Source organism: Anguilla anguilla, chromosome 16 (genome assembly GCF_013347855.1).
Source record: "Anguilla anguilla isolate fAngAng1 chromosome 16, fAngAng1.pri, whole genome shotgun sequence".
NCBI lineage: Eukaryota > Metazoa > Chordata > Actinopteri > Anguilliformes > Anguillidae > Anguilla > Anguilla anguilla.
The window spans coordinates 36,534,449-36,560,296 of NC_049216.1; the positions used below are offsets into that span (position 1 = coordinate 36,534,449).

The 25,848-nt window shown below is 49.1% G+C and overlaps 1 protein-coding gene across 3 annotated transcripts in view; it reads right to left on the reverse strand.

Annotated features, from left to right (window-relative positions):
- Positions 1 to 25,606, reverse strand: part of pamr1 (peptidase domain containing associated with muscle regeneration 1) — a 43,730-nt gene extending 18,124 nt beyond the window's left edge. Inside the window, exons 1-6 of one of the 3 annotated variants that reach the window (XM_035396191.1) lie at positions 25,354 to 25,606; positions 16,337 to 16,506; positions 13,388 to 13,513; positions 12,702 to 12,816; positions 665 to 882; positions 216 to 323 (exon numbers count right to left, since the gene is read on the reverse strand). In XM_035396191.1, coding sequence (XP_035252082.1) covers positions 216 to 323; positions 665 to 882; positions 12,702 to 12,816; positions 13,388 to 13,513; positions 16,337 to 16,506; positions 25,354 to 25,511 — 895 coding nt within the window. In that variant the 5' untranslated portion in view covers positions 25,512 to 25,606. Of the gene's footprint in view, positions 1 to 215; positions 324 to 664; positions 883 to 12,701; positions 12,817 to 13,387; positions 13,514 to 16,336; positions 16,514 to 25,353 lie in introns of all 3 variants that reach the window. The other 2 variants (XM_035396193.1, XM_035396192.1) reach the window with 2 other exon arrangements.
- Positions 25,607 to 25,848: the final 242 nt, after the last annotated feature.

Consider the following 25,848-nt stretch of genomic DNA (forward strand, 5'->3'; position numbering starts at 1 on the left):
GAGACGGGGGGGGCTGAGGTGGGGGGGCAGAGAGAGAGGGGGCAGAGGCAGGGGGGCTGAGGGAGGGGGGGCTGAGGGAGGGGAGGGATGAGAGAGGGGGGCTGAGCTGGGGGGACAGAGAGAGGGGGGCAGAGAGAGGGGGGGCTGAGGGAGGGGAGGGATGAGAGAGGGGGGCTGAGGTGGGGGGGCAGAGAGAGGGGTTGTGGGTAACTCACCGTTCTCACAGCGCCTGCCAGTATAGCCGGCCAGACAGGCGCATCGGTACGAGTGGGCGGAGTCCAGGATGCAGGTCCCATCATGCAAACAGGGGGAGGAGCTACACGCTGTGAGTGACAGAAATGCCGGAGTGGGGAGTTATTAAAAAGGCTCATTTTAAAACCTGAGACGTGACAGGGCATCATTAGCATCCCGGAGGCTGGATCACTGCCACATGCTTTCCACAGCTGGATTAACTGCGTTTGGCAGGCATCCCACCTGCAGCAGCTAGGAGCGCAGGAGCGTTTGGGAACCAGTGATTTCTGACTCACGGTTCTGACAGGCTAATCTGTATTAAGTGTTTTAAGGTAAAACTTCCCAGAGGAGAATCCGGGCACGCGCTTGGCATGACGCCAGGACGCTGAGCTGTGGCACTGGTTCTCAGGTATGTGTGTGCGTACGTGGGTACCTGAGGCCTCCTGGAATATGGCGAAGAAACCGTCAAAGTTCTTATAGCCGTCAGAGACGAAGAGGATGTGCAGAAAGTTCCCGGAGCTCCTGATTGGCGGAGGTCTCTGGTTCCCGCAGTATCGGCCAATGACGCGAGAGTTTAGGTCCTCGCCATCCCGCACCTCCACGAAATCGTAGCGGCAGCTGTGGTCGTACTCCAGGCTGAGCATCATGAACCTGTGAGGAGGAGGAGGAGGAGGAGGAGGAGGAGAGTTTACCTGTGTACAGGGATTCACCTGTGTACAGGGGAAGAGTTTACCTGTGTACAGGGATTCACCTGTGTACAGGAGGACAGTTTGCCTGTGTACAGGAGGACAGTTTTCCTGTGTACAGCAGGACAGTTTGCCTGTGTACAGGACAGTTTGCCTGTGTGCAGGGGGACAGTTTGCCTGTGTACAGGGGGAGAGTTTGCCTGTGTGCAGGACAGATTGCCTGTGTACAGGACAGTTTGCCTGTGTGCAGGACAGTTTGCCTGCGTGCAGGACAGCTTGCCTGTGTGCAGGAGGAGAGTTTGCCTGTGTACAGGGGGACAGTTTGCCTGTGTGCAAGACAGTTTGCCTGTGTGCAGGGGGACAGTTTGCCTGTGTACAGGACAGTTTGCCTGTGTGCAGGACAGGACAGTTTGCCTGTGTACAGGGGGAGAGTTTGCCTGTGTACAGGACAGTTTGCCTGTGTGCAGGACAGTTTGCCTGTGTACAGGGGGAGAGTTTGCCTGTGTACAGGACAGTTTGCCTGTGTGCAGGACAGTTTGCCTGTGTGCAGGAGAGTTTGCCTGTGTACAGGACAGTTTGCCTGTGTGCAGGACAGTTTGCCTGTGTACAGGACAGTTTGCCTGTGTATAGGACAGTTTGCCTGTGTACAGGAGAGTTTGCCTGTGTACAGGACAGTTTGCCTGTGTGCAGGACAGTTTGCCTGTGTACAGGGGGAGAGTTTGCCTGTGTACAGGACAGTTTGCCTGTGTGCAGGACAGTTTGCCTGTGTACAGGAGAGTTTGCCTGTGTACAGGACAGTTTGCCTGTGTACAGGAGAGTTTGCCTGTGTACAGGACAGTTTGCCTGTGTACAGGAGAGTTTGCCTGTGTGCAGGAGAGTTTGCCTGTGTGCAGGACAGTTTGCCTGTGTATAGGACAGTTTGCCTGTGTACAGGAGAGTTTGCCTGTGTATAGGACAGTTTGCCTGTGTGCAGGACAGTTTGCCTGTGTATAGGACAGTTTGCCTGTGTACAGGAGAGTTTGCCTGTGTACAGGACAGTTTGCCTGTGTGCAGGACAGTTTGCCTGTGTACAGGGGGAGAGTTTGCCTGTGTACAGGACAGTTTGCCTGTGTACAGGGGGAGAGTTTGCCTGTGTACAGGACAGTTTGCCTGTGTACAGGACAGTTTGCCTGTGTACAGGACAGTTTGCCTGTGTACAGGACAGTTTGCCTGTGTGCAAGAGAGTTTGCCTGTGTACAGGAGAGTTTGCCTGTGTGCAGTTTAGCTTCTGGCAGAACACGTGGCTGTTTCAGCCAGGCTTTAAAGAAGAGGGATGGCCTACAGGTGTCAATGTCGTTATAATAAAGCGCAAGAATGTTCGCTTATTTCATCCAGACCTTCCGCCATTCCGCTCTAAGGCCAAGAAAACCTCAAAGGCAAAATAAAAATATATATCTTCCCCCCAAAATATCTTTGAAATGGTTTATAATTGTCTCACGACATCAAGACATAAATATCGTGAAACAAACAGCATGCAAAGCCAGAAAAAACTTTATTGTGGAAGAAATTTATGAAAACATTTAAACATGGGTCGGGCTGCACCTGCCACCTCATGGAAAATCTGAGGACACATGAAATGTCTAAATCTAATCGAGAGAGAAAAAACATCCCGAATTGCAGTAAGGGAGAGTAGGGATACATGTAAAGCATCATAAATGTAACATGGTCAATGGCTGTTTGTACACACTGCTGCTGCAGTAGCCATTTCAGGTTTGTACATGTGCAATTCAGCCCACTATCACATTCCAAAAGAACTGAGCAATTCAACAAGAACCGAGCAATTTGACAAGACGGAGCAATTCCACAACCTTTGTGGGAAAAATTTTGTATAACAGTCTTTGTGCGTGGTAAGTAAAAATCCATTCATCAGTTCATTGTCTATACCCACTTATTCCTGGTCAGGGTCAGGGTGGAGCTGGGGCCTATCCCAGCATGCATTAGGCGAGAGGCACCAGTTCATAGCAGGGCACACACACCATTCACAAACACACACGCATAGACACACACACGCATACCTAGGGGCAATTTAGTCTCTCCAGTTAAGCTCACCTGCATGTCTTTGAACTATGGGAGGAGGAGGAAACCCACATGGGCCCAGAGAGAACACGCAGACTGCACACGGAAAGGGGAGAACACGCAAACTCCACACGGAACGGGGAGAACACACAGACTCCACACAGAAAGGGGAGAACACGCAGACTCCACACGGAACGGGGAGAACACACAGACTCCACACAGAAAGGGGAGAACACGCAGACTCCACACAGAAAGGGGAGAACACGCAGACTGCACACAGAAAGGGGAGAACACGCAGACTCCACACAGAAAGGGGAGAACACGCAGACTGCACACAGAAAGGGGAGAACACGCAGACTGCACACAGAAAGGGGAGAACACGCAGACTGCACACAGAAAGGGGAGAACACGCAGACTGCACACAGAAAGAGAACACGCAAACTCCACACGGAACGGGGAGAACACACAGACTCCACACAGAAAGGGGAGAACACGCAGACTCTCCACAGAAAGGGGAGAACACGCAGACTCCACACAGAAAGGGGAGAACACGCAGACTCCACACGGAAAGGGGAGAACACGCAGACTCCACACAGAAAGGGGAGAACACGCAGACTCCACACAGAAAGGGGAGAACACGCAGACTCCACACAGAAAGGGGAGAACACGCAGACTCCACACAGAAAGGGGAGAACTCCACACAGAAAGGGGAGAACACGCAGACTCCACACAGAAAGGGGAGAACACGCAGACTCCACACAGAAAGGGGAGAACACGCAGACTCCACACAGAAAGGGGAGAACACGCAGACTCCACACAGAAAGGGGAGAACACGCAGACAGCACACAGAAAGGGGAGAACACGCAGACTGCACACAGAAAGGGGAGAACGCGCAGACTCCACACAGAAAGGGGAGAACATGCAGACTCCACACAGAAAGGGGAGAACACGCAGACTGCACACAGAAAGGGGAGAACATGCAGACTCCACACGGAAAGGGGAGAACATGCAGACTCCACACAGAAAGGGGAGAACACGCAGACTCCACACAGAAAGGGGAGAACACGCAGACTCCACACAGAAAGGGGAGAACACGCAGACTCCACACAGAAAGGGGAGAACACGCAGACTCCACACAGAAAGGGGAGAACACGCAGACTCCACACAGAAAGGGGAGAACACGCAGACTGCACACAGAAAGGGGAGAACACGCAGACTGCACACAGAAAGGGGAGAACACGCAGACTGCACACAGAAAGGGGAGAACACGCAAACTCCACACGGAACGGGGAGAACACACAGACTCCACACAGAAAGGGGAGAACACGCAGACTCTCCACAGAAAGGGGAGAACACGCAGACTCCACACAGAAAGGGGAGAACACGCAGACTCCACACAGAAAGGGGAGAACTCCACACAGAAAGGGGAGAACACGCAGACTGCACACAGAAAGGGGAGAACACGCAGACTCCACACAGAAAGGGGAGAACACGCAGACTCCACACAGAAAGGGGAGAACACGCAGACTCCACACAGAAAGGGGAGAACACGCAGACTCCACACAGAAAGGGGAGAACACGCAGACTCCACACAGAAAGGGGAGAACATGCAGACTCCACACAGAAAGGGGAGAACACGCAGACTCCACACAGAAAGGGGAGAACACGCAGACTGCACACAGAAAGGGGAGAACATGCAGACTCCACACGGAAAGGGGAGAACATGCAGACTCCACACAGAAAGGGGAGAACACGCAGACTCCACACAGAAAGGGGAGAACACGCAGACTCCACACAGAAAGGGGAGAACACGCAGACTCCACACAGAAAGGGGAGAACACGCAGACTCCACACAGAAAGGGGAGAACACGCAGACTGCACACAGAAAGGGGAGAACACGCAGACTCCACACAGAAAGGGGAGAACACGCAGACTGCACACAGAAAGGCCTTCTTGCTGTGCGGCAACAGTGCTGCTCGCTGCACCACCGTGCCGACCCGCTCAGTAAAAATCTGTCAGAAGTAACATAGGATTGCTTGTACTTCGGTTTAAATTGTATCCGACGCAGAGAACATAATTGAAACGGGCAATGACTAGAGTCATGTAGTCTACAGGCTGTATGAAGTAAAATGCGCTATTTCTGAGTAAATTAGCAAAATCCAAAAACTGTTTATACTGACTCTCCCCCTCAGTAATATCTATTCTGAAATGTCTTAATTGTTCCTGATTTGTGAGTGACGCATTGGCCCGGATGAAGCTAGATGTGGTTTGGCGGCAGCACTGGGAATTAATCAGCTGGCTACAGGTGCGCTGGTTGATTTAGGCGGCCGCACGTGAGAACTTTCAATCGAGTCTCTGCCGGAGCGCTCGGGAAAGCTAACGATGGATGGCTATTCAAACTGCTAAAACAAAGGATGGTTTCTCGAAAAAGTGGTACATTAGCCTCGTTTTTATTGTCAAACCCTGCGGTTAAGGAAGAGTGTTGGCACTGCCAATGCCGAGGAGGGGGTGTGTCAGGCGTAAGGAAAGTACTCCCAGTGCTGCCAAGTTAGCAAACCGCTGCCAACCTCGTTTAGCTGGATGACCCGTGGGATGACCTAGCCTGGGTAAGTAGGCTACTCCGAATATGTGGTGGTGTTGTGGTTGACGAACAGAAGCACATTGGTTTCTGTTTATTCAATATGATATCGTTAATCCTCATCGTTTTGTCGAAATGTGATAATGTATTTAACGACGTAGCTACGTTCAATGAAATAACAGCAGCTGCTTGGATACTCTGTAGCGGATGAAGTCTCGGATAAACAAAACTTTACATTTCCCCGCATCTCAACTTTTTATCGTTACCGTGGAGCCGCTCTGCCGCGTACGTAGGGAACACAGACGGGCTGTTAGGAGAGGCACAGGTGACCGGAGATTTACTGAAGTCCTTAGCCCGGCTTACAGTAAGGACACGCTGGACCTCCGTGTGGCAGCAGAGAGCAACAGTTTAACAGGCACAAGTGCACTCTTCATTTGTAGCAGCCATGATAGTTATATAATGCAGTAAGGACTGGTTATTTTATTCTGACGGTGATGTGATTATAAGGAACCGATATTGTTGGCTATATCCTAATGTAGCTCTAGTTTTTTTCTTACACAAAGGAACACATTGTGCACAAGGTTATTTCTCTTTAGGCTGTATATAAATGACCACATCGACTCGCACATACTCGAGAGGGGAATGTTCTTATTTTCAGTCGGGTAAGTGCATTTTTAGAGGTGTTGAAAGTGGGAGCACGTGCGTGTCCTGGCACTGGTACACTGGAACGCGCTCCATCCAAGTCTTTAATAGCGCGAGAGGCCACATAATGAACAGTAATCGAGAGTTATTGGACGTGTTAACGACCCTTAGGAGCGATTCTCCCCGTCTGCGTGACTCGTCCATTTAATTCAGGTGTGAATTGTGCCTTTCATTTCTCCCTGCTTGTCTGGAAAGCGAAATATTTCCGATGAATGTGTCATTTACACATCTTAGGTCTTATTTTCCAGAGACGACCCTTTTCTGTTTCTTAAGTTCATTTTTTCTCCCTTTCTTTTGGTTCTTTCTTTGCCTGTAGAAGAGATCAGTGTGAAACAGGACCCATTAAACACTGCATGGTTTTCCGCTGAGATCACGGTACTTTACCGGGATATTCTTGAGTTATGAGGTGGCGATCTTGACAGTTGCATGAGTTGATATGAAACACTCATAGAAATAATGAAATGACTATCCGCAGTTCATAAAATGAACGCGCTTTTATCATTCATTTGAATGAGGCAACAAAAACAGCTGAAAACATGAAAGATATTCTTGCAGGATGCATTAATAGAGGTCTAACGCCTAAGAAGGTCACGTGATTGTGTTACATTATGCTTACTACTACATCACCGTGCGGTTTCAGATGAGGAAAAAGCAGGACTGCACGTCCCACTGATAATTACTTTAGTAGCTGGATGCAGGGGCTTTTAAACAATGGCAGTCCGTGCTGATTCCAATACAGTTTTGGAACTAAGAGTGTCAGATCTTGAGAGACGTTGAGACACTTGTGCCTTACTGTATGAAACGGCTCAGATATGCCAAACAGCATCAGGGTCACCAACTATAAGAAACCAGAACTACCACATCGAGGTCACCAACTGTAAGAAAAACCCGTCCGACACACCAAACAGCGGAAGTATCTGAGTGGTGGAGGAACATGTGTAAGCTTACCTGGTGGTACTGGAATGGGATTCATTTAATGTTACCTTAATTATCTGAGTCCAAGAATAATGTTTTAACCTTTCCTCTGTGCTAGCAGTTATGCATAGACGGAGCAGGCTGCTGTCCGCCAGTAGTGATGCTGTATACGGATCGCTGTCTGTCTTGGTAGATGCTGGCCCGCCTCTGGCTTGTGTATCCTGCTACAGCACTAGTGTATAGGCGAGTGACTACGGGGTGCAGATATGCTGAGTTCTATGTGAATGTTAGGACCTGAAACCTGCTGGGTGCGCAGCGGTAAGGGTCAAAGAGGAATGCCAAACTGTGTGTAGTTGTAGTGTGTGTAGTTGCTATATGCTGTACGCATATGGGCATGAGACTGTGTTGACAAGTCTCCCAGAGCCATTGCAAATTTCCCCTTATATACCAAACGATCAAAGCAAAAGACCAAGTCATCACATAAAGACACAATCATGACAGAACAGTACAGATCAGTGATCCTGCTTGCTCTCTCTGTAAGCGCATAACACTGGGTTAACCTTTGTATCTGGCTGGGCGCTGACCCGTAGGCATCAAGATCTTCAGTCAGCACCCCACCATTAAAGACACCCACTTGTTCCCCATGACATCAGCTTTCCAACAATACAAAATGTGATTACACTGCATTATAAAGGACTCAAGTTTTACATAATGCTGATGCAGTAGGATGTTTTGAGCGCGGTCTCTCTATCTGAGTCTGCTGACTCTATCACACCCTGCTGACTCTATCACACCCTGCTGTCTCTCTATCACACCCTGCTGTCTCTCTATCACACCCTGCTGTCTCTCTATCACACCCTGCTGTCTCTCTATCACACCCTGCTGTCTCTCTATCACACCCTGCTGACTCTATCACACCCTGCTGACTCTATCACACCCTGCTGACTCTATCACACCCTGCTGTCTCTCTATCACACCCTGCTGACTCTATCACACCCTGCTGTCTCTCTATCACACCCTGCTGTCTCTCTATCACACCCTGCTGTCTCTCTATCACACCCTGCTGTCTCTCTATCACACCCTGCTGTCTCTCTATCACACCCTGCTGACTCTCTATCACACCCTGCTGTCTCTCTATCACACCCTGCTGTCTCTCTATCACACCCTGCTGTCTCTCTATCACACCCTGCTGTCTCTCTATCACACCCTGCTGTCTCTCTATCACACCCTGCTGTCTCTCTATCACACCCTGCTGACTCTATCACACCCTGCTGTCTCTCTATCACACCCTGCTGACTCTCTGTCGGCACAGTAAAGTCTGTTTTGCTTTGCGGGGTCTGATAAGAGGCAGACTTCTGCAATCTGCCCTACAGTACCATCTGGGGCGCACGCTTCCTGCTTCAGTGCCAGCCATGCCAGGGATGTGCCAGCTTAGGCGATGGGCAGGTTTCGAGAGGGCAGCTTGTGGAAGTTTGAATCAGTCCGAGAACCACCTTCACTGAGCTGACTGGGTAGAAATTGTTGATTCGCCTGCATCCTGAAAACTGGATGGTAAAACTGATCTAAACTGCACTGCTTTCACAAAACCTGTGTAGCTTAAATGTGCACAGTGATAAAATAATGACAAGAACATGCCATTCAGCCCAACAATTGTCGCCATTTTTCAAACTAAATTGTACCTCGTGCTCTGATTACCTACAGTGTAGATAGTATCTAACGCTGTCTCAAGCCTGGTCTTGAAAACCTCCAGAGTTTCTGCCGTCACTGCATGACCTGGAAAGCGATTCCACACATTGACTACTCTCTCTGTGAAAAAGAGAGTCTGTACGGAATTTGTTTTGCTAATATCCATTTATGTCCCATCGTTCTACTAACACGTTAGCTGCGTTAGCTGCGTTAGCTGCATTAGCTGTGTTAGCCGTTTCCTCTTGGCGGTCTGGGCGTGTCCTAACCGCACAGTGTGAGCTTACAGGAGCCTTACAGTAATCTGGTGCTGCAGTCACCAGTCCCCGAGCTGACTGAAGGAACTGTATCTTACACAATGCCCGCCCTTGTTTAACCTCTGATTAAGGACCTGTACGGCTATGTTATTACTGCAGCCAGCTGAAGGAACTGTATCTTGCATAATCCCTGTCCTTTTCTGACCTCTAATTAAGGGGCCATGGTGTGCAACACAGCGTTTAACTTCCTTAACACTTCTACAGAGTCAACACACTGGCCTTCTCTCTATTCTTACAACAGGAAGCCCCCCCCCCCCCCCGTCCTCCAAAGCATTCAACATTTTTTAGGTCTGCTGAAAGGCCTTTCCTCTACATTGCACTATTTGAAAGTGAATAAAGCACAGCTCTATTTTAAACTGAGCGAAAATTCACAAGATCCACAGTTCTTAATGGGTCAGATGTGTTCCATATGTTCTGCTCTGACTTGGACCTGATGGACATTTGCATTGACTCTGAAGGTTATTTCTGTAGCAGCAGACGCTGGTGACCTGAGTTAGGTTCAGAGCACTGCGCAGACTGAGGCTGACTAACAGCTGTGCACATGTGCAGATGTTCTCGTCTTTGCGGCAGAGCTATTATAAATCACAAGGCGACTGCAGGCTCACTGCATTGTAATGCGCAAGCACTTTAGAGAAAGCAAGAATTCAGATGTGCCAAAAAAATAAAGCCTTTTAAAAACTTAAATCAATTTTACAATGACGGTTTAGGTATTAAGCAACAGATGGTTTTAGGCAAAGCTGCTGACAGAAGGTGCATTTAGCATGGCGAGAGTTGCCCTGTGTGCCAGTGCTCTGGGCTGGCTGGGCTGACTGAGGGTCTGAACCTTATCGTCAGTGTTGGGACACGGAAGCCAGGATGTATTCCGAAAGGGTCGATTTCAGCCAGCACGGAAAACCGGTCGAGTCACTAGACCCTTCGGACATGGGGAGAACGTCGGACACGTCACCCCATGTTTTTCACATTAGTTGGGGAAACTCAAAAAAAAAAAAAAACTGACAGTGGGAGGTTCTGAGATTTATCGAGTGGATTTGGTAAGCACAAGGACTGTAAGTGTGGCTCTGATGACGCCAGTGGACTTGGGTGCAGGAATAGAATCTGTCTGAATGGACACGTGTGACAGGCAGGGGGCGCCAGAGCTTACAGAAAGAGTGTGTGCCTGTGAGGGTTTAGAGGGGGTGTTTACTCTGGGATATCCCTCCTGACAGGACCCTGACCTCCACATGCCAGAGCTCATAACCGCACATGACCTCCCTCATCCAACCCGAGACCTCATGATTTATGACCGTTCAAATGGAATGAATAAACAAACTGTCAGAAGCGATGTAGTGCCATGTGCGTTCGTTTTGCGGGCGCTTGATCTGATGTAGTTTTCATAGCTTGTCGATGCCGTCTTTGTTCCGCGGTTCCTCAGAAGCCCTTCCTCCTGTGCCAGCGGAACGCAGGATATCAGGAGCATGATGTGTGATGGAAAAACAAAGCCCTCATGCTACGCTATATTTCCCAACAGGAAGCTGAAATAATACATCGGCTCACACCCCCAGCCTGCCTGTTTTCCCCAGTGTGTGGCTCCGCACGTGTGCACCAGTCTTGCGTAAAATGTTTTGCCCGTAAAAAGTCATCAGCAGCGTTTCATAGCCAGCACTTTCATAGAGAGCTGGTGTTTATGGCGTAATGGAGAGGGGAAAAAAGAAGGAAAATATTTAGATTTTAATTACGTTCTCTGGTTCCAAAGACAGCGTGTTCCAGTCAACAGCAGTGATTTGTTGATTTGAGGGGCAGTGTGGACTGAACGGGAAACCGTAGAGTAGACTAGTGGCTGCAGGTACAATTCACTGCAACCTCGTGGTGCCATTGAGCAAGGTGTCCTGCCTGAGCTGCTTCAGAAGCCTGTCCAGCTGTAAATGGACTGTGTGTGAAAGACTGTATGCTGTGGAAGTCGCTCAGGATACGAGCATGTGCTGAAGTCTTAAATGTAATGCAGTGTATCCTGTGTGTGGCTGTTTACACTCTCCAGGTAATCCTGCTTTAGCTACTTCCTCTTCTCGGACCCTGGTTTCATTTCCTAGCTCTAGCTCCCCCTGTAGGCCCGGATGTTTTATGTTGTTTAACAGTAATATAGCCATTCATGTGATTATTAAAGGTAGTAGCTTTTATTTTTCCAATATGGCTGGAAAAAAGGGTTGTGGAATTGCCACCTTGTACTCTGGTTGCTATAAACTAATTCACAATCATGATTTCTCTGCTTCTGAACACCTTGCTGTGATATTAAAACGCAACAGCTGTTCTGCTTGTCTCCATCCCTCGTCCATGAAGATGTAACTCAGGGTTTATAGGTGTGTTTGCTGAATTGCTGTCTAAAGTCTCCACTGATTTTGGTAATGTAGTTATTTCTGGGGACTTAAACATCCACATTTACGTCTAGCCCTCTGATGGTAAAACCAGGGAGTTCACAGTATAAGCATGTTGAGCTCTTTTGAGTTTACCCAGCATGCCTCTGGGCCTACCCATAAACATGGCCAACCATTAGATTTGGTCATCACTTATAGTCTGGATATCAACGTTAGCTCTGTTCTTAATGTAGCTGTCTGCCAGACAACCGCTCTTACCTCCTGAGCTATGTCACCCCTATGGGTGACATAGAAATGGGTCTGAAGTTATATGGATAGAAAGGGAGTGCTGTAAAGCAGAGTTCCAAACTGGTTTGGTCATATCTGACTGGACAGCCACATGTATAACAAAATCACAAATCACGTGGGGTCCCCCAGGGGTCCATTCTTGGGCCCTGTTTGTTTAATCCGTATATGCTTCCTCTAGGGGATGTTATTAGGAAGCCTAACATTAATCTTCACCAGTACTCTGATGACACCCAACTTTGTTTATTTATCCTTTGATGACATGGGCCCTCTGGGTTCTATAACCCTTTGTAATGAAGATACAGCTTTATGGATGTCTAACAACTTTTTACAACTTGGCAGAGATCAAAGTGACAGTCTTGCCCTTGGTGCAAAGGCTCAGAGGGAAAAACTCTGTGCTTATCCAGACTTTTTGTCTTTGTCCACTCTTTTGAAACTTAGGAGTAATCCTAGACGCTGACCTTAACTCTGAGGTTCATGTTGACTGCATGTGAAATGTCAGGGGAAGTAAGACTAAGACAGCTTCCTGTCAGTTTAAAAACATTGCTTAAGTGCGGAGCTTCATTTCACAGACACATGCCGAGAAACATGCTTTCATTCAAGCAGTCTAGATTATTGTAATGCCATTTTCTCAGGTCTTTCAAGGATAATGGGTTTCAAGAAAAAAAAACTGAAAACATCTTTTCAGTGCAGCTTTTGATAAAGGGAATTTAATTGGTTTTATTTAGATTTTATAATATTTACTGTTACTTCTGGGGGAGGGGGGGGGGGGGTCTTAACTTCCGCGTCTTTCTGGCCGCAGGGAGCTTGGACATATTCGTGAATACAGCAGAGACGGGCAGGTCTTTGGTGAAGTGTGAGCATGCTCAGCTGCAGCGCAGGGATTGGTTGTCTTCCCTACCTGATCTCGACGGTCAGCTCGGGGTCCACCTGTAGGATCCACTCACAGCGCGCGTTGGTGGGGTAGCTCTCCACCACTATGTGACCGTGCGACTTCTGTATGACACCCCCGCATTCTAGGAAGAGAAAAGGAGTTACTCTCCTGGGCCAGAGCTGAGGGACAGTGAGCTGCTCTTACTGAGGCTTACAACCAGCAGCGTACTGACATCTGCACATGCACATGCACATACACAACACACACGCGCACACGCTCACTCTCTCTCTCTCTCTCTCTCTCACACACACACACACGTGCACATACTCACTCTCTCACACACACACACACACACACACACACACTCACACATACACATGCACTCTCACTCTCTCACACATACCACACACACACACACACACATGCACACTCTCTCTCACACACACACACACACACACACATGCACACTCACTCTCTCACACACACACACACACACACACACAGAATACCCACTCTCACACACACACACACAGAATACCCACTCACACACACACACACTCACACACACACACACACAGAATACCCACTCACACACACGCACACTCACACACACTCACACACACACACACACACACACACACACAGAATACCCACTCACACACTCACACACACTCACACACACACACACACACACACGCACACAGAATACCCACTCATGCAGTCGCCCCCTGACCATCCTGGCCGGCACTCTGTGCAGTATTTTCCCTTGATGAAGAAGTCGTCCTTGGCTCCCCATGTTCCGTTGTTACATCGCTTGCAGTTCTCAAAGATACTGCACCCTGGGGGGGGAGTGGAAAAGTGCGTAAAGCAGGAAGCTGTAGGACTGAGGGACTGAACTGCAACACAAAGGAGGTTTATGATATGCTGTACTGAACATGTGTACACACTCACACACACACACACAGACACACACGTACATGTGCACACATGCACACACGCGTACACACACTCACTCAAATACACACATGCTTTTTTCCTGGGGTTGCAACCCCCTACCAGCTGAACTGGTAAAGTCATCAGATCCCTTCTAACAAAGAGAGAACGCAAAGGGAAAAAAAAAAAAACCCATCCAACTTCCTGAAATAGAAACAGCGAGGTTTCTGCAGAGATTAATTTCTGGTTTGGCCCGATTCAAATAAAGTATGGGACAATCCAAGCAGGAAACCATGTTCACTGAGTATCATTGGCCGTGTCACCACAAACATCACATGACTTCCCCCGCTCTCCCCCCGCTAAACCCGCCACACGCACGCCGCGGTCCCAGGCAGCACGTGGGGGTGCAGATGACAGATTTATATTTGGGGGGGTGGGGGGCGGTGGTCGGTTTCTAACATGATTTCAGGACCAAGCCCATAAAACGAATCTCTGAACCTCGGTTTGATTGTGAACAGCTGTGGGCCCGCTCCAGTGAGACCGCGTGCCCGAGCCGGCCCAGGTGCTCACAAACAACATTACGCAAGAGTGAGCTCACAGCGTCTGCGCGAAGCTCCGCCCCCAGTCCCCGAAGGACCCTAAAGTGGTCCGTCCCAAAGCAAAGACCTTGCTGTGGTCCTCCGTCGGGACGGCGAGCCGAACGGGGAGCTGGCCTCCTCCCTGAACGGGCTCCTTTTTACCGGGAAATTGGGAAAGGGACAGACGTGCTGCGGGGAGGTGCGCTGAGCCGTAGATCATCGGTCTGACAGGAACCACCGCAGTGATTTCCACTCTTGTGGAAATGCAGTACTGTACGTCTTTAGACATGCAGTGTGGTGGGGCCGGCCCACAGCCTGCCGTGTGCCTGAGAAACACAGCGGGAGACCAACAGCACAGATTCCGTTTGATTGGGTTTCATTATTTATCTGCTTGGCATGAACCCACAGCTCTCTCCACAAAGCTCTAACTACTGTGCTGGATCCATACTGGAGCACACACTACACTACATTACATTACAGGCATTCAGCAGGCGCTCTTATCCAGAGCGACTTGCATTGTATCCAATTATACTGGAGCAATGTTAATGCTAGGTTAAGTACCTTGCTTAAGGGTACAACAGCAGTGTCCTACCGGGGAATTGAACCTACAACCTTTAGGTTACAAGACCAACTCCTTAGCCATTATACTACACTGCTGCCCTGCACTACTAAGCTACTATGTTGAATATGTAGTGGAGTAATTCAGGTTAAGTAGCCTATCGTGCCAAAGGGTCCAACTGCAGTACCCTACCTGGGGCTTACTGTTATAGTCTCCTGTGTGTAATGTGCATAGGCCCTGTGTGTACTGTTATAGTCTCCTGTGTGTAATGTGCATAGGCCCTGTGTGTACTGTGCATAGGCCCTGTGTGTACTGTGCATAGCCCTGTGTGTGTAATGTGCATAGCCCCTGTGTGTGTAATGTGCATAGGCCCTGTGTGTGTAATGTGCATAGCCCCTGTGTGTAATGTGCATAGCCCCTGTGTGTGAAATGTGCATAGGCCCTGTGTGTGTAATGTGCATAGCCCCTGTGTGTGTAATGTGCATAGGCCCTGTGTGTACTGTGCATAGGCCCTGTGTGTAATGTGCATAGCCCCTGTGTGTACTGTGCATAGGCCCTGTGTGTAATGTGCATAGCCCCTGTGTGTAATGTGCATAGGCCCTGTGTGTGTAATGTGCATAGGCCCTGTGTGTAATGTGCATAGCCCCTGTGTGTACTGTGCATAGGCCCTGTGTGTAATGTGCATAGCCCCTGTGTGTAATGTGCATAGGCCCTGTGTGTGTAATGTGCATAGGCCCTGTGTGTGTAATGTGCATAGGCCCTGTGTGTACTGTGCTTAGCCAGTGTGTGTACTGTGCATAGGCCCTGTGTGTACTGTGCATAGGCCCTGTGTGTACTGTGCATAGGCCCTGTGTGTACTGTGCATAGGCCCTGTGTGTACTGTGCATAGGCCCTGTGTGTACTGTGCATAGGCCCTGTGTGTACTGTGCATAGGCCCTGTGTGTACTGTGCATAGGCCCTGTGTGTACTGTGCATAGGCCCTGTGCGTAATGTGCATAGGCCCTGTGCGTAATGTGCATAGGCCCTGTGCGTAATGTGCATAGCCAGTGTGGATGGCAGAGGGACAGTGCAATGTAGCATTAGCACAGCCTGTACGCTCCATCTTAATGAGCTCAAAACCTGTTCCTGTTCAGCAGGCAAACTGCCAGTAACGCTCTGCAAGGATGATAACTTACTCACACAACGGTAATGTATAGCAGCCATGGTGCTTTCTTACTGTTGTCATTAAAGATCTCAAGCCGCTTATCGTGAAGAGCACGCCCCCCCCCCCCCCCCACATCTTCCTGAAGAGAACTCCCAAACTGGCCCACCTGTGAGTCAGTTCCCCAGGTGAACTGTCTCAGTAACCCCCGCCCAGGTGCAGGACTGTGAGTCAGTTTACTCCGCTCAGGAAATGAAATGAAATTCAGATCATCTTTTAATATTTCCCCTAATGCTCTACTGGACGTTTTCAAATATTGAACTGAATTGTAATTCATTTTCTGAATTAACTGAAGGAATATGAAATCATGAGTTTGCCCACCCCCCTTCGCTGTAAAGCGCCCTGAATCATAAGATGAAAGGCGCTATATAACCACAGTGCGTTACTGTACCTGGGTGGATGATGCAGGGGTCGCACTCGTTGATGGCATTTCGGCAGCAGGGCACGGAGTAGCCCACCAGCGTGCCCTGGGCGGGGCACTTGCAGCGGATCTGGTCATATTCGCAGCAGCCGCGGCACATGATGTTCCATTCGGCCCCGGGACAGTTCGCGTTCCACAATCTGTAGTCTGACACAGACCCGCCTCGTTAGCACCCCCTAGTGGCCGGATGGGCACATGCCACTTGTACATGTATATGCGGGTTGTATATGAACGTGCCTCTGAGCAGTGCAGTGCAAGTGTAGGCGCTGATGTAACGCCTGAGCGCTGGGGACTCCTAAAAACTGGTTTTCTATAAATCTTCAGCACGTACATGCTGTTGTTTGTGTCACGGCTATACAAAATAAATATGAAAAATAGCCGAATGATCACATTTCAATGATTCGTTGCTCTGTTCAGATATTTGAAAATCTGACTACACTGAACATGCGCCTGTGTATGTGCTCTTACAGAATTTCATTTTTTATAATTTGTTATCGATCGTTTGCTAAACATCACCGATCAACCTTTGTATATAGATAATCAATAGTAAATCATCACAGCAATTGCTTATGAATGCTTTATAAAATGGTAGCTGCATGTCTGTCCAGCCTAATCTCTTATGAAGGCACATTCGAAGTAAAGTAAAAATTTGGCCCGTCCCCGCCAACACCTCTCAGGCCATTAAATAAAGAATGTTAAAACTGGTGAGCCAAACTTATGAGGAAAGCTGGTGCGCTGAGCGAGCGCCAGGTGACAACTCACATTATGCAACTTCTGAGTTAAAAGCGGTGGCAGGCGCGGGGAAATTAATCGGCAGTGAAGCGGAAAAAACAGAAAGGAGTAATGTGCAGACTTTGGCCTTGGCGTCGCCAGCGAACGCCTATGCTCCAGCAGCACGCAAAATATTCCGCCCGCTCGCGGTTCCTTGGAATTTTTCTGTGGAAGAACTGCGTCCTCGGGACTTGTGCGCGCGCACGCCTTTGTTTGTGTGGAAACGCAGCGAGCGTGCTTAAATCAAATTAGGGACTCCTCCGCCGGTGCCTGCCCAAACGCCTGTCTCAAAACAGCACCGTTTTCTCTATGGTAACATAATCTGCGCCCGTGTTATGCTTCCAAAGAGTTACTGTTGGGGCAAGTGATTAATAGCTATGCGGCCGTGTGTAGTCGCTCAGCTGGAGAGGAGAGTCGCAGATGTTTTGCAGTGCTATGCGATACATACACAGAGTCAAAAGTGCTTTCATTTTATACTTCACGAAAAAAGAAATAATACTTCTCTTGTAAAATTACGCAACTCTCCTCATAAACGTCCGAAGTGTTTTAGGGAGTAAATATTGGTTACATAATTGTTTAAATTATAATAATATAATAATATAAAAGTCCTATTGTTAACAGGTTTACAAGTAGCCTATATTTTATAGTTGCACATAATCAGACGTTATATTCAGCACTGAATAAAACAAGAATTTCCCCGGGTGCTCTGAGTGGATTTTATAGCTCACATTTCTGTAAAAGAGAAATAACATCTGCTTTTTCTCCCTCTCCACTGACTGCAGAATTTTAAAGGGGGGAAAAATTCTGTGTTTTGCTTAAGAGGAAACGTACATTTGACTTCGTTTTTTCGTCGGAAGTTTAGAGACGGAGCAGGCTGGCAAATCTGCAGGAGTCAATTATAGGCTACTCATCGTAGCCAGATTGCATTACCAGCGTCCATTGCTGTGTGGACTCGAAAAAAAGGCATTCCATCACAATTAATAATGCTGTTACTAGGAAACTGTCGTCAGGCAGCACGCGCTCTGAGACATCTGTCAGAGTTAGCGGCGGCGCCGGTGCTGAATAAGCGCGAGCTGGAGCAGCCATTGGCTCGGGGCGGTTGGAGGTCTGGAACAGGGCCAGGGCTTCCGTGGGCTGCCCCAGCTGCTGGAAATCGGGCAGGAAAGGCCCGACTGATGGGTCGCGCGAATCCGCCGTGCGTCGCTGGCTTTCGTACTGGCTGTTCCAACATTGCAGACAAGATGGACGTCAATAAAATAAACTTTTGGCGAAAAAAAGAACATATTTCTTGGACCATACATTTAGGCTTTTTATTTTTATTGGGTTATTTAATTCAATATTTTTGATAGGACCATGTGATGTAAGACTGCCCCGTCCCTTGTGATGGAATGAAATTCATAATAAGAAATAATATTTTTATACTGCCTTTCATTTTTTAGTGCCTTCATGGATCTGAGCTCTTTACACTGGTCTGTGTTTGCCATCATGTTTGAGGCTTCATCCTGTCGTCCTGTTACAGTCTGGCACTGCTGGGGTCCCCCCCCCCCCCCCCACCCTGTCCTGGGGTTCTCAATACCAGTCCTGAGCCAAACCTGCCTCTTGTTAGTGTAAGTTAGACGTTGACGTTGCACACATGTTTTCAGCAGCCTTAATTGATGGAGAGGTTGGCTGAAACAGACCCCCCACAGTGGCAGAGGGGGCCCAGGGCTGTGTTTGGGAATCCCTGCTGTAGAGCCCGTCACTGGAGCCCTAAGCTGACTGTGATTTACCCATTCAGTTCAGTTTAAACTGTGTACCGCTTTTCACAGAGAACTGTCACAAAGACGCCTTACAGAGTAGCAAGGCAAGAGACAGAGCAAACAGAGCAAACCCACTGCGGTGAGGTTTGATCATGCTGGCGTGTAGATAATGCATATTTTAGGAAACACGGGTCTCTTGGAGCACAACAATGTGTTTAGGCTAAAGTGATGTCATTTAGACTCACTATGATGTCATTTAGACTCACTGCAACCGGCGTGGTGTATACCACCACCATGCCCCACCCCCATCTGTGCAGTAGCTGCACATTTTCAGTCAAAATCTAAATCAATTTTAACACTTCTGATATTTATCAGAGTATCTCTTTGAGCGCTGAACCCGAGGTTCTGTGGACCTTCTGGTCTCAGTAGCTTGACTAATCAAACAATGCCGATTCACTTTTTTATCTTCAGTGGCTGCTGAGGATACAGCTATCAATATGCGAGGATATTAAGAAACATCCCATTGAAATTTGAAATAACCGGAATGACTTATTGTGAAACTCGGTTAGATTCTGTTAAACTGCAACTAACATCATTCTCAGAATCTAAGTGCCGCTGACAAGCTGTACAAACATTCTTGTTGCAGCAAAGCAATGCTGATTCGGGATCTCTGAGAGGCTGCCAAATGTGCTCGATATAGCAGCGATACTGCAGTGAGATTACATCGTCTGTGTGGTTACATTTCCACCCCCAGGCATAGCTGTTCTCAAATATGCCTGTGGGCTTCTAATCTGAAGTGTTTATGGCAAGTTAATCAACAGTGTTGCTGTCTGTTTTTTATTTAAACGCTGGTTTCCACCGCTCGAATGCTGAAGAGGAGAACCGGGCGGAGGAAGATTCCGGAGTCTTGTGTGGTTGTGCCTTTTTGGGGGACTGCGGACATAATGAGGGTTTACTGTTGCTGCAAAGGATGCTGGGTACGCAGCCGTGTATTGGCATGTGCGTGTGAGCGGCGCTGTATGCAAAGCAGAGACACGGTTAACCAGCCGCCATTCAGCCATCTCTCAACACCCGCCAGGAACCCATCCTCTGGTGGCTTTTACACGCACAGCAAAAACTGTTAGGATTGTTAATACTGTGTGTGTGTGTGTGTGTGTGCATGCTTTTGTGTGTGTGTGTGTGTGTGTATGCTTTTGTGTGTGTGTGTGTGTGTGTGTTTATGTATGTGCGTGTGTGTGTGTGTGTGCGTGTGTGTATGCTTTTGTGTGTGTGTGTGTGTGTGTGTGTGTGTGTGTGCGTGTGTGTATGCTTTTGTGTGTGTGTGTGTGTGTTTATGTATGTGCGTGCGTGTGTGCGTGTGTGTATGCTTTTGTGTGTGTGTGTGTGTGTGTATGTGCGTGCGTGTGTGTTTCTGTCAGTAAGTGGCTCTAATTCTAGAGAAGAGGCTTTTTTTCATTTTCTTTCTTTCTTTCTTGCTGGTCTCATTCTCTGCTGTGATACCGGATTTGGTGTTTTTCTTCCTCTGTGTGTTTGACAGCGTAATTGTAGGGGGGGGGGGGACCCGTGCGAGGCTCGGCTGAGAGTCACTCCATTCTCTCGCCGTTTCTCCAACAGCTGACGGCAACCGCAGAAACACATTCCTGCTCCAAAATACAAAACGCAATCTTGTGTTTGTTCTGAGCCAGCGCTAACGCAGTCTGTGTTTGTTTTGAGCCAGCGCTAAGACTACCTTGGCTCTTTGTTGGGCTGAGCCAGGGCACATAATGGACGTGGTTGTTTTTCCACCGTGCTCTCTCACTCTCTCCAGAATGAATCACGTCAGACGTCTGAGATCATTCAGAGTGCAAACAGCAGGCAGGCGTAGACGCGCGCACGCCACCGCGGCCGGCTCCGTCCCGTTCACCGCGCCTGTCCAGCCCTACCCCCCCGTTACAGAACACCGACCCGCCACCTGACCCCACCGCCGGCCCGGGACGGCTCAGGGCTGTGCTGCGGGGGTGCATTCCATCCCCTAAAGCCTTGCGTGACCGCTGGCCTCTGGTATCCCGGGGTAACGGGGGAAACGGCAGCTGGAAGCTCCGGCGTGCGGAGCGCTCGTTTCCCTGACTCTGTGTAATCAGGGTCTGCTTTCCCAGCCCAGATGTTGTGTTGTAGAGATACGCTGTGACACGAATTTCAGACGAAAGAGATGGGGGTGGGGGCGGGGGGGTGATGGTGAGAGAGATAGAGGAGAAAAAGAATATAGTGGGATAGACAGATGAGACTGAGAGAGACAGAGGAAAAGACAGTGAAAGAAGAGAGAGAGACCTTTTTGACTTTTAAAACCCTTTTTTATTACCAGTTCAGGGTTATATGTTAAACTCACACTGGCCATGTAAATTTCAGTCAAAAAACCAAAATAAAAAGAACCGTAGGAAACTGTCCAGAAAGATCAACACAAACAATTCCCAAAAACACTTTCCAAGAAAAGAAAAAAACATTCAGTCACTACTTTAAACATGAAAGATGAACTGTTCTTCATCCATTCAGCACAAGCAGTCCTTTAAACACGGCGTGATTCCACAACACCCAAACCCCTCATCAGTGCCAAAAATGACAACTCCCGCTTTAGAAATAAAGAGAGAGAGAGATGGAGAGTGATAGCAAGTGAGAGAGAGAGGGGGGGAGAGTGATAGAGAATGAGAGAAGGACACTAAACAAGAGAGAACAAAACAAGTAGTAATTATTCAAGCTTCTTCTGTGTCCCAGATAAGCCCCCACTCTACACATCCCCCCACCCCTTATATTGCCCCTGTCACACGGACCCATCTTTAACCTGGGCCTATCACACAGGCTCTTTAACCTGGGCCTATCACAGAGACTCATCTTTAACCTGGGCCTATCACAGAGACTCATCTTTAACCTGGGCCTATCACAGAGACTCATCTTTAACCTGGGCCTATCACATAGGCTCTTTAACCTGGGCCTATCACAGAGGCTCTTTAACCTGGGCCTATCACAGAGACCCATCTTTAACCTGGGCCTATCACACAGGCTCTTTAACCTGGGCCTATCACAGAGACTCATCTTTAACCTGGGCCTATCACACAGGCTCTTTAACTTGGGCCTATCACAGAGACTCATCTTTAACCTGAGCCTATCACACAGGCTCTTTAACTTGGGCCTATCACACGATCATAACGCTGGGCTTCAGCCCTGGGGCTGTTGGAGGGTCGGGGATTTGAAGTGCAGAGTCTGACCTCATCGGTGAGGAAACCCCATGTCCAGCTGGGTCTGACCCGATGCCCTCAGAACCACTGAACCCCGCGCCCCTCCTGCTGCTCTGGGCCGAGGTCACCCGCCCGCTGGGCCATTAACCCAGCACCCACTGGGCCATTAACCCAGCACCCACTGGGCCCCCCACCGCCACGGGAACCGGTCCAAACCAGCCCGATACTGGGGGGTGGGGGGCAGCGCTGTGGGCCTGTGCCGTCCTGATATCCTTTATTAAAAATGTAAAATGCATCCCACAGTCGCAGAGAAGGACCCGACATTATTTAATCAGTTCTGTGGTTTGCTCAGAAATGTACAGAAAAAATGAATAATGAACTCAGCTGCATGGTGTCTGTGAACAAACCCTGCAGCTGTTCTCTGGAAAAAAATATCAGTTGCTTGTAATGAAATTTTCATTCAGCGTATCGGGCATATGAATTTTTAACTATCGTTTTACTGCACTGAATAACTGGTTGGAACTTAGAATGCTGTGTAAAGTTGTCTGGCTAGAACGTGGATCAGCGTTAGGGTCAGGAAACGCACCCAGAGGAACTCTGACACATCCAGGGTCAAACTGCTCCAGTCAATGACCCATGTGATTCTGATTTGTAGTCCTGTGTGATTCTGATTTGTAGTCCCATGGAAAGGCCAAACAAAGTCTTTCCCTGGGGTTTATCGTCTTGGCGAGCCCGCTCTGGCGACCGTAACGGCCTCTGTATCCGGCGGTAACTCAACGGGCCGCTCCTTACCTGCCCCCCCCGCGTGTCCCCCCAGCTGTCAATCATTAATTGAGCCGTCCAATCAGAGCTGCGCATGGCAGCGAGAAAACTAGCCAGCACTTCCAGGCCCGGTTCTCTGGGTGGCACCTACATCTGAGCTGTGCTGATGGGCTCTGTGAATGTTCCCATGCCACAGTTTCCATACCTCCCCCCCCACACCCCCCCTTACCCCTCATGGCAAATTGCTGTTGCCGTATTTTTTGTGGTTTTTGTGCAAGTAGCATTGGCCACCCAGACAGGATCAAGCATTTCTACAGACGTTATTATTAGTGGCTGGATTAATAAAAGGCATGACCATAGCAATTAAGGGTTTGCCTAAAAGCCTTATACGAGGCGAGGGGGGAGGGTGGTGTGGTTACAGGAGGGGTGGGGGTGGGGGTGGGGGCCGGGGGGGTTTGGCTCCCACAGCTGTTTGCTGTTTGAGCGATTTAGCGGCAGTGGAACGGGCTAGTCCTGTGGGGGGGGGGGGGGGGGGGGGGGGGTCTAATGTACACGTCTTCATGTCCAAACATAGACCTCGGCCATATATAACTCCGAGGACAACCCCTTGTTATTCTGAACCAGACCAAAGTAACCCCCCACGTTATGAGCTCTGCTATTAAGAAAGTGATCGTTTTAAAAGTGATGTTTGTTGTGGTTAGTTTTGGGATTAGTGTTAGTGTTGGGATTAGTATTAGGGTTGGGATTAGTGTTCTGGTTGGGATTAGTGTTAGGGTTGGGATTAGTTTTAGGGTTGGGATTAGTGTTATGGTTGGGGTTAGGGTTAGTGTTGGGATTAGTGTTAGGGTTGGGATTAGGGTTAGTGTTGGGATTAGTGTTAGGGTTAGGGTTGGGATTAGTGTTAGGGTTTCCGGCTCACGTGTTGTGAATGATACGGGTTGGGCTGGAGCTCTCTGATGGGCCCTGAAGGCAGGCTTGCGGGACGTGGGCTGCAGTAATTAGGCCCAATCACTCTTCCTCACTTCCTGTTTCAAAAATTCTTCCTGCTCTTCTCCTGCAACCTGGCCCCCATTTCTGCCTGCTCCTCAACCATATTCCCAGATCAGTCCCACAGGGGGGGTTACCAAAACAGGTCCTTAGCACCCCGAGCACTCTGGGTCATTGGGAAGTGCTGAAACTGTCCCATCCAGGGGGTGGGGGTGGGGGGGCAAGAGGGAGCGGGACACCGCAGACTCAGCGGGGGGTTGGGGGGGGGGGGCGGGGGGGTGTAGCAGCCTGACACAAACAGCGAGGAATGCTGGTCAAAAGGGAGCTGGGCTGGGGGGAATCTGCTGATGAGTCACTCTCAGCGCTGCCTGTGATCGCCATCCCTGTGTCATCAGTCTCAACTGCAAACGCTTCTGACCCTGAGCAACTACTGAGACACCCAAACAAGCGACCCAAACGCTCAGTTCACCCCGTCCAGGGCTGGCACGCTACCATCCTCTTTACCTGATTAGTCATGTCATACGCTCATTCTCGTTACCTTGGAGCCTTATGGTCACTACGGCAGCAGCAGAACTTCCAGGGGCACCTATCAGAACCTACGATCTGCAGCTCTTCTTCCAGGAGCACCTATCAGAACCTGCGATCTGAAGCTCTTCTTCCAGGAGCACCTATCAGAACCTGCGATCTGAAGCTCTTCTTCCAGGAGCACCTATCAGAACCTGCGATCTGAAGCTCACCTGCTTCAGAACCTCCCGGCTGCCTGCTCCTGCTTGGCTGAAGCTTTCCTTGTTCTGAAGCACAGGGCTGTAGCCGTGGACCTGTCTCCTGGTCCCATCTCCCTCATTAGATCTTACAAGCATTTGCAAGTCACATACAAGTGTCATACTGATGAGCCAGCCAATCACTGCACAGTATCTGCTGCATGCTTTAAATCCAGTTATCTTTCCTGATCTCTCATTCAAGGCTGAGCTCCTGTTCTACCGGGTCAGTTTCATCAGCTGAGTCCAGGTTCATAACACAGAGCTGTTGCTATGAGAGAAGCAGCCAATTAGCCAATCCCAGCGATTTAAAAGTCTTGCTATTTTCCTATTGGCTGTACTTACTCAGAAATGGTCAAACATAAAACAGAGGAGTTGTGTTAAGGAATTTATTTTTCTTTTTTATCGGGGGGTGGGAGTTTTAGAAATGTGAAATTAACCTCAGACAGGTTGGCTGTTCTGGAGCAGACAGACCTGAGAGCCAAAATTCATCAGAGGATTCTAAACACCTCGTCCCCCCTCCTCACCTACAAATGGCACACTTTATCTGAAGCCCTCACACATCTGGGTCTGTTTTCCCTTCCTCTTGTTCCAGCTAACACTGTTTTTACACAGCTCCCCAAATACCTCTCCAATGTCAGGTTTCTTTAATAGAATGCGGATGCTGGTCCCCCCCCCCAAAATAAAAACAAAGGACTGAGAGAGAAGCAGAGAGAAATAGAGAGAGAGAGAGAGAGAGAGAAAGCGATCTGCACTCCTACCGTGTGGCCAGGCTGGCGTCTGGGCGATGAAGAGGAGGATGAGGAAGAGATTCCGGAGCGCAAGAGTCTCCCCGCTGAGCTCCACCAGCTGGCGTCCCGCAGACAGCATGCTGTAACGCCGAGTACTGTTTACTTTCTGAACTCAGCTGCTTTGACATCACCCTCTCTCTCCTGCTCTCCCTCTCTCTCTCTCTCCTGCTCTCCCTCTCTCTCTCTCTCCTGCTCTCCCTCTCTCTCTCTCCTGCTCTCCCTCGCTCTCTCTCTCTCCCCTGCTGTCTCTCTCTCTCTCTCTCTCTCTCTCTCTCTCCCCTGCTGTCTCTCTCTCTCTCTCTCTCTCTGCTGCTCTCCCATTCCCTCTCTCTCTCCCTCTCTCTCTCTCTGCTGCTCTCCCATTCCCTCTCTCTCTCCCTCTCTCGGCTTCATGTTTCAGGTTTCCTTGCTCCAGTCGGGATGGGGCTTCCCAAATCTCGGCTCCAGCACTCTGGAGTGACGTCA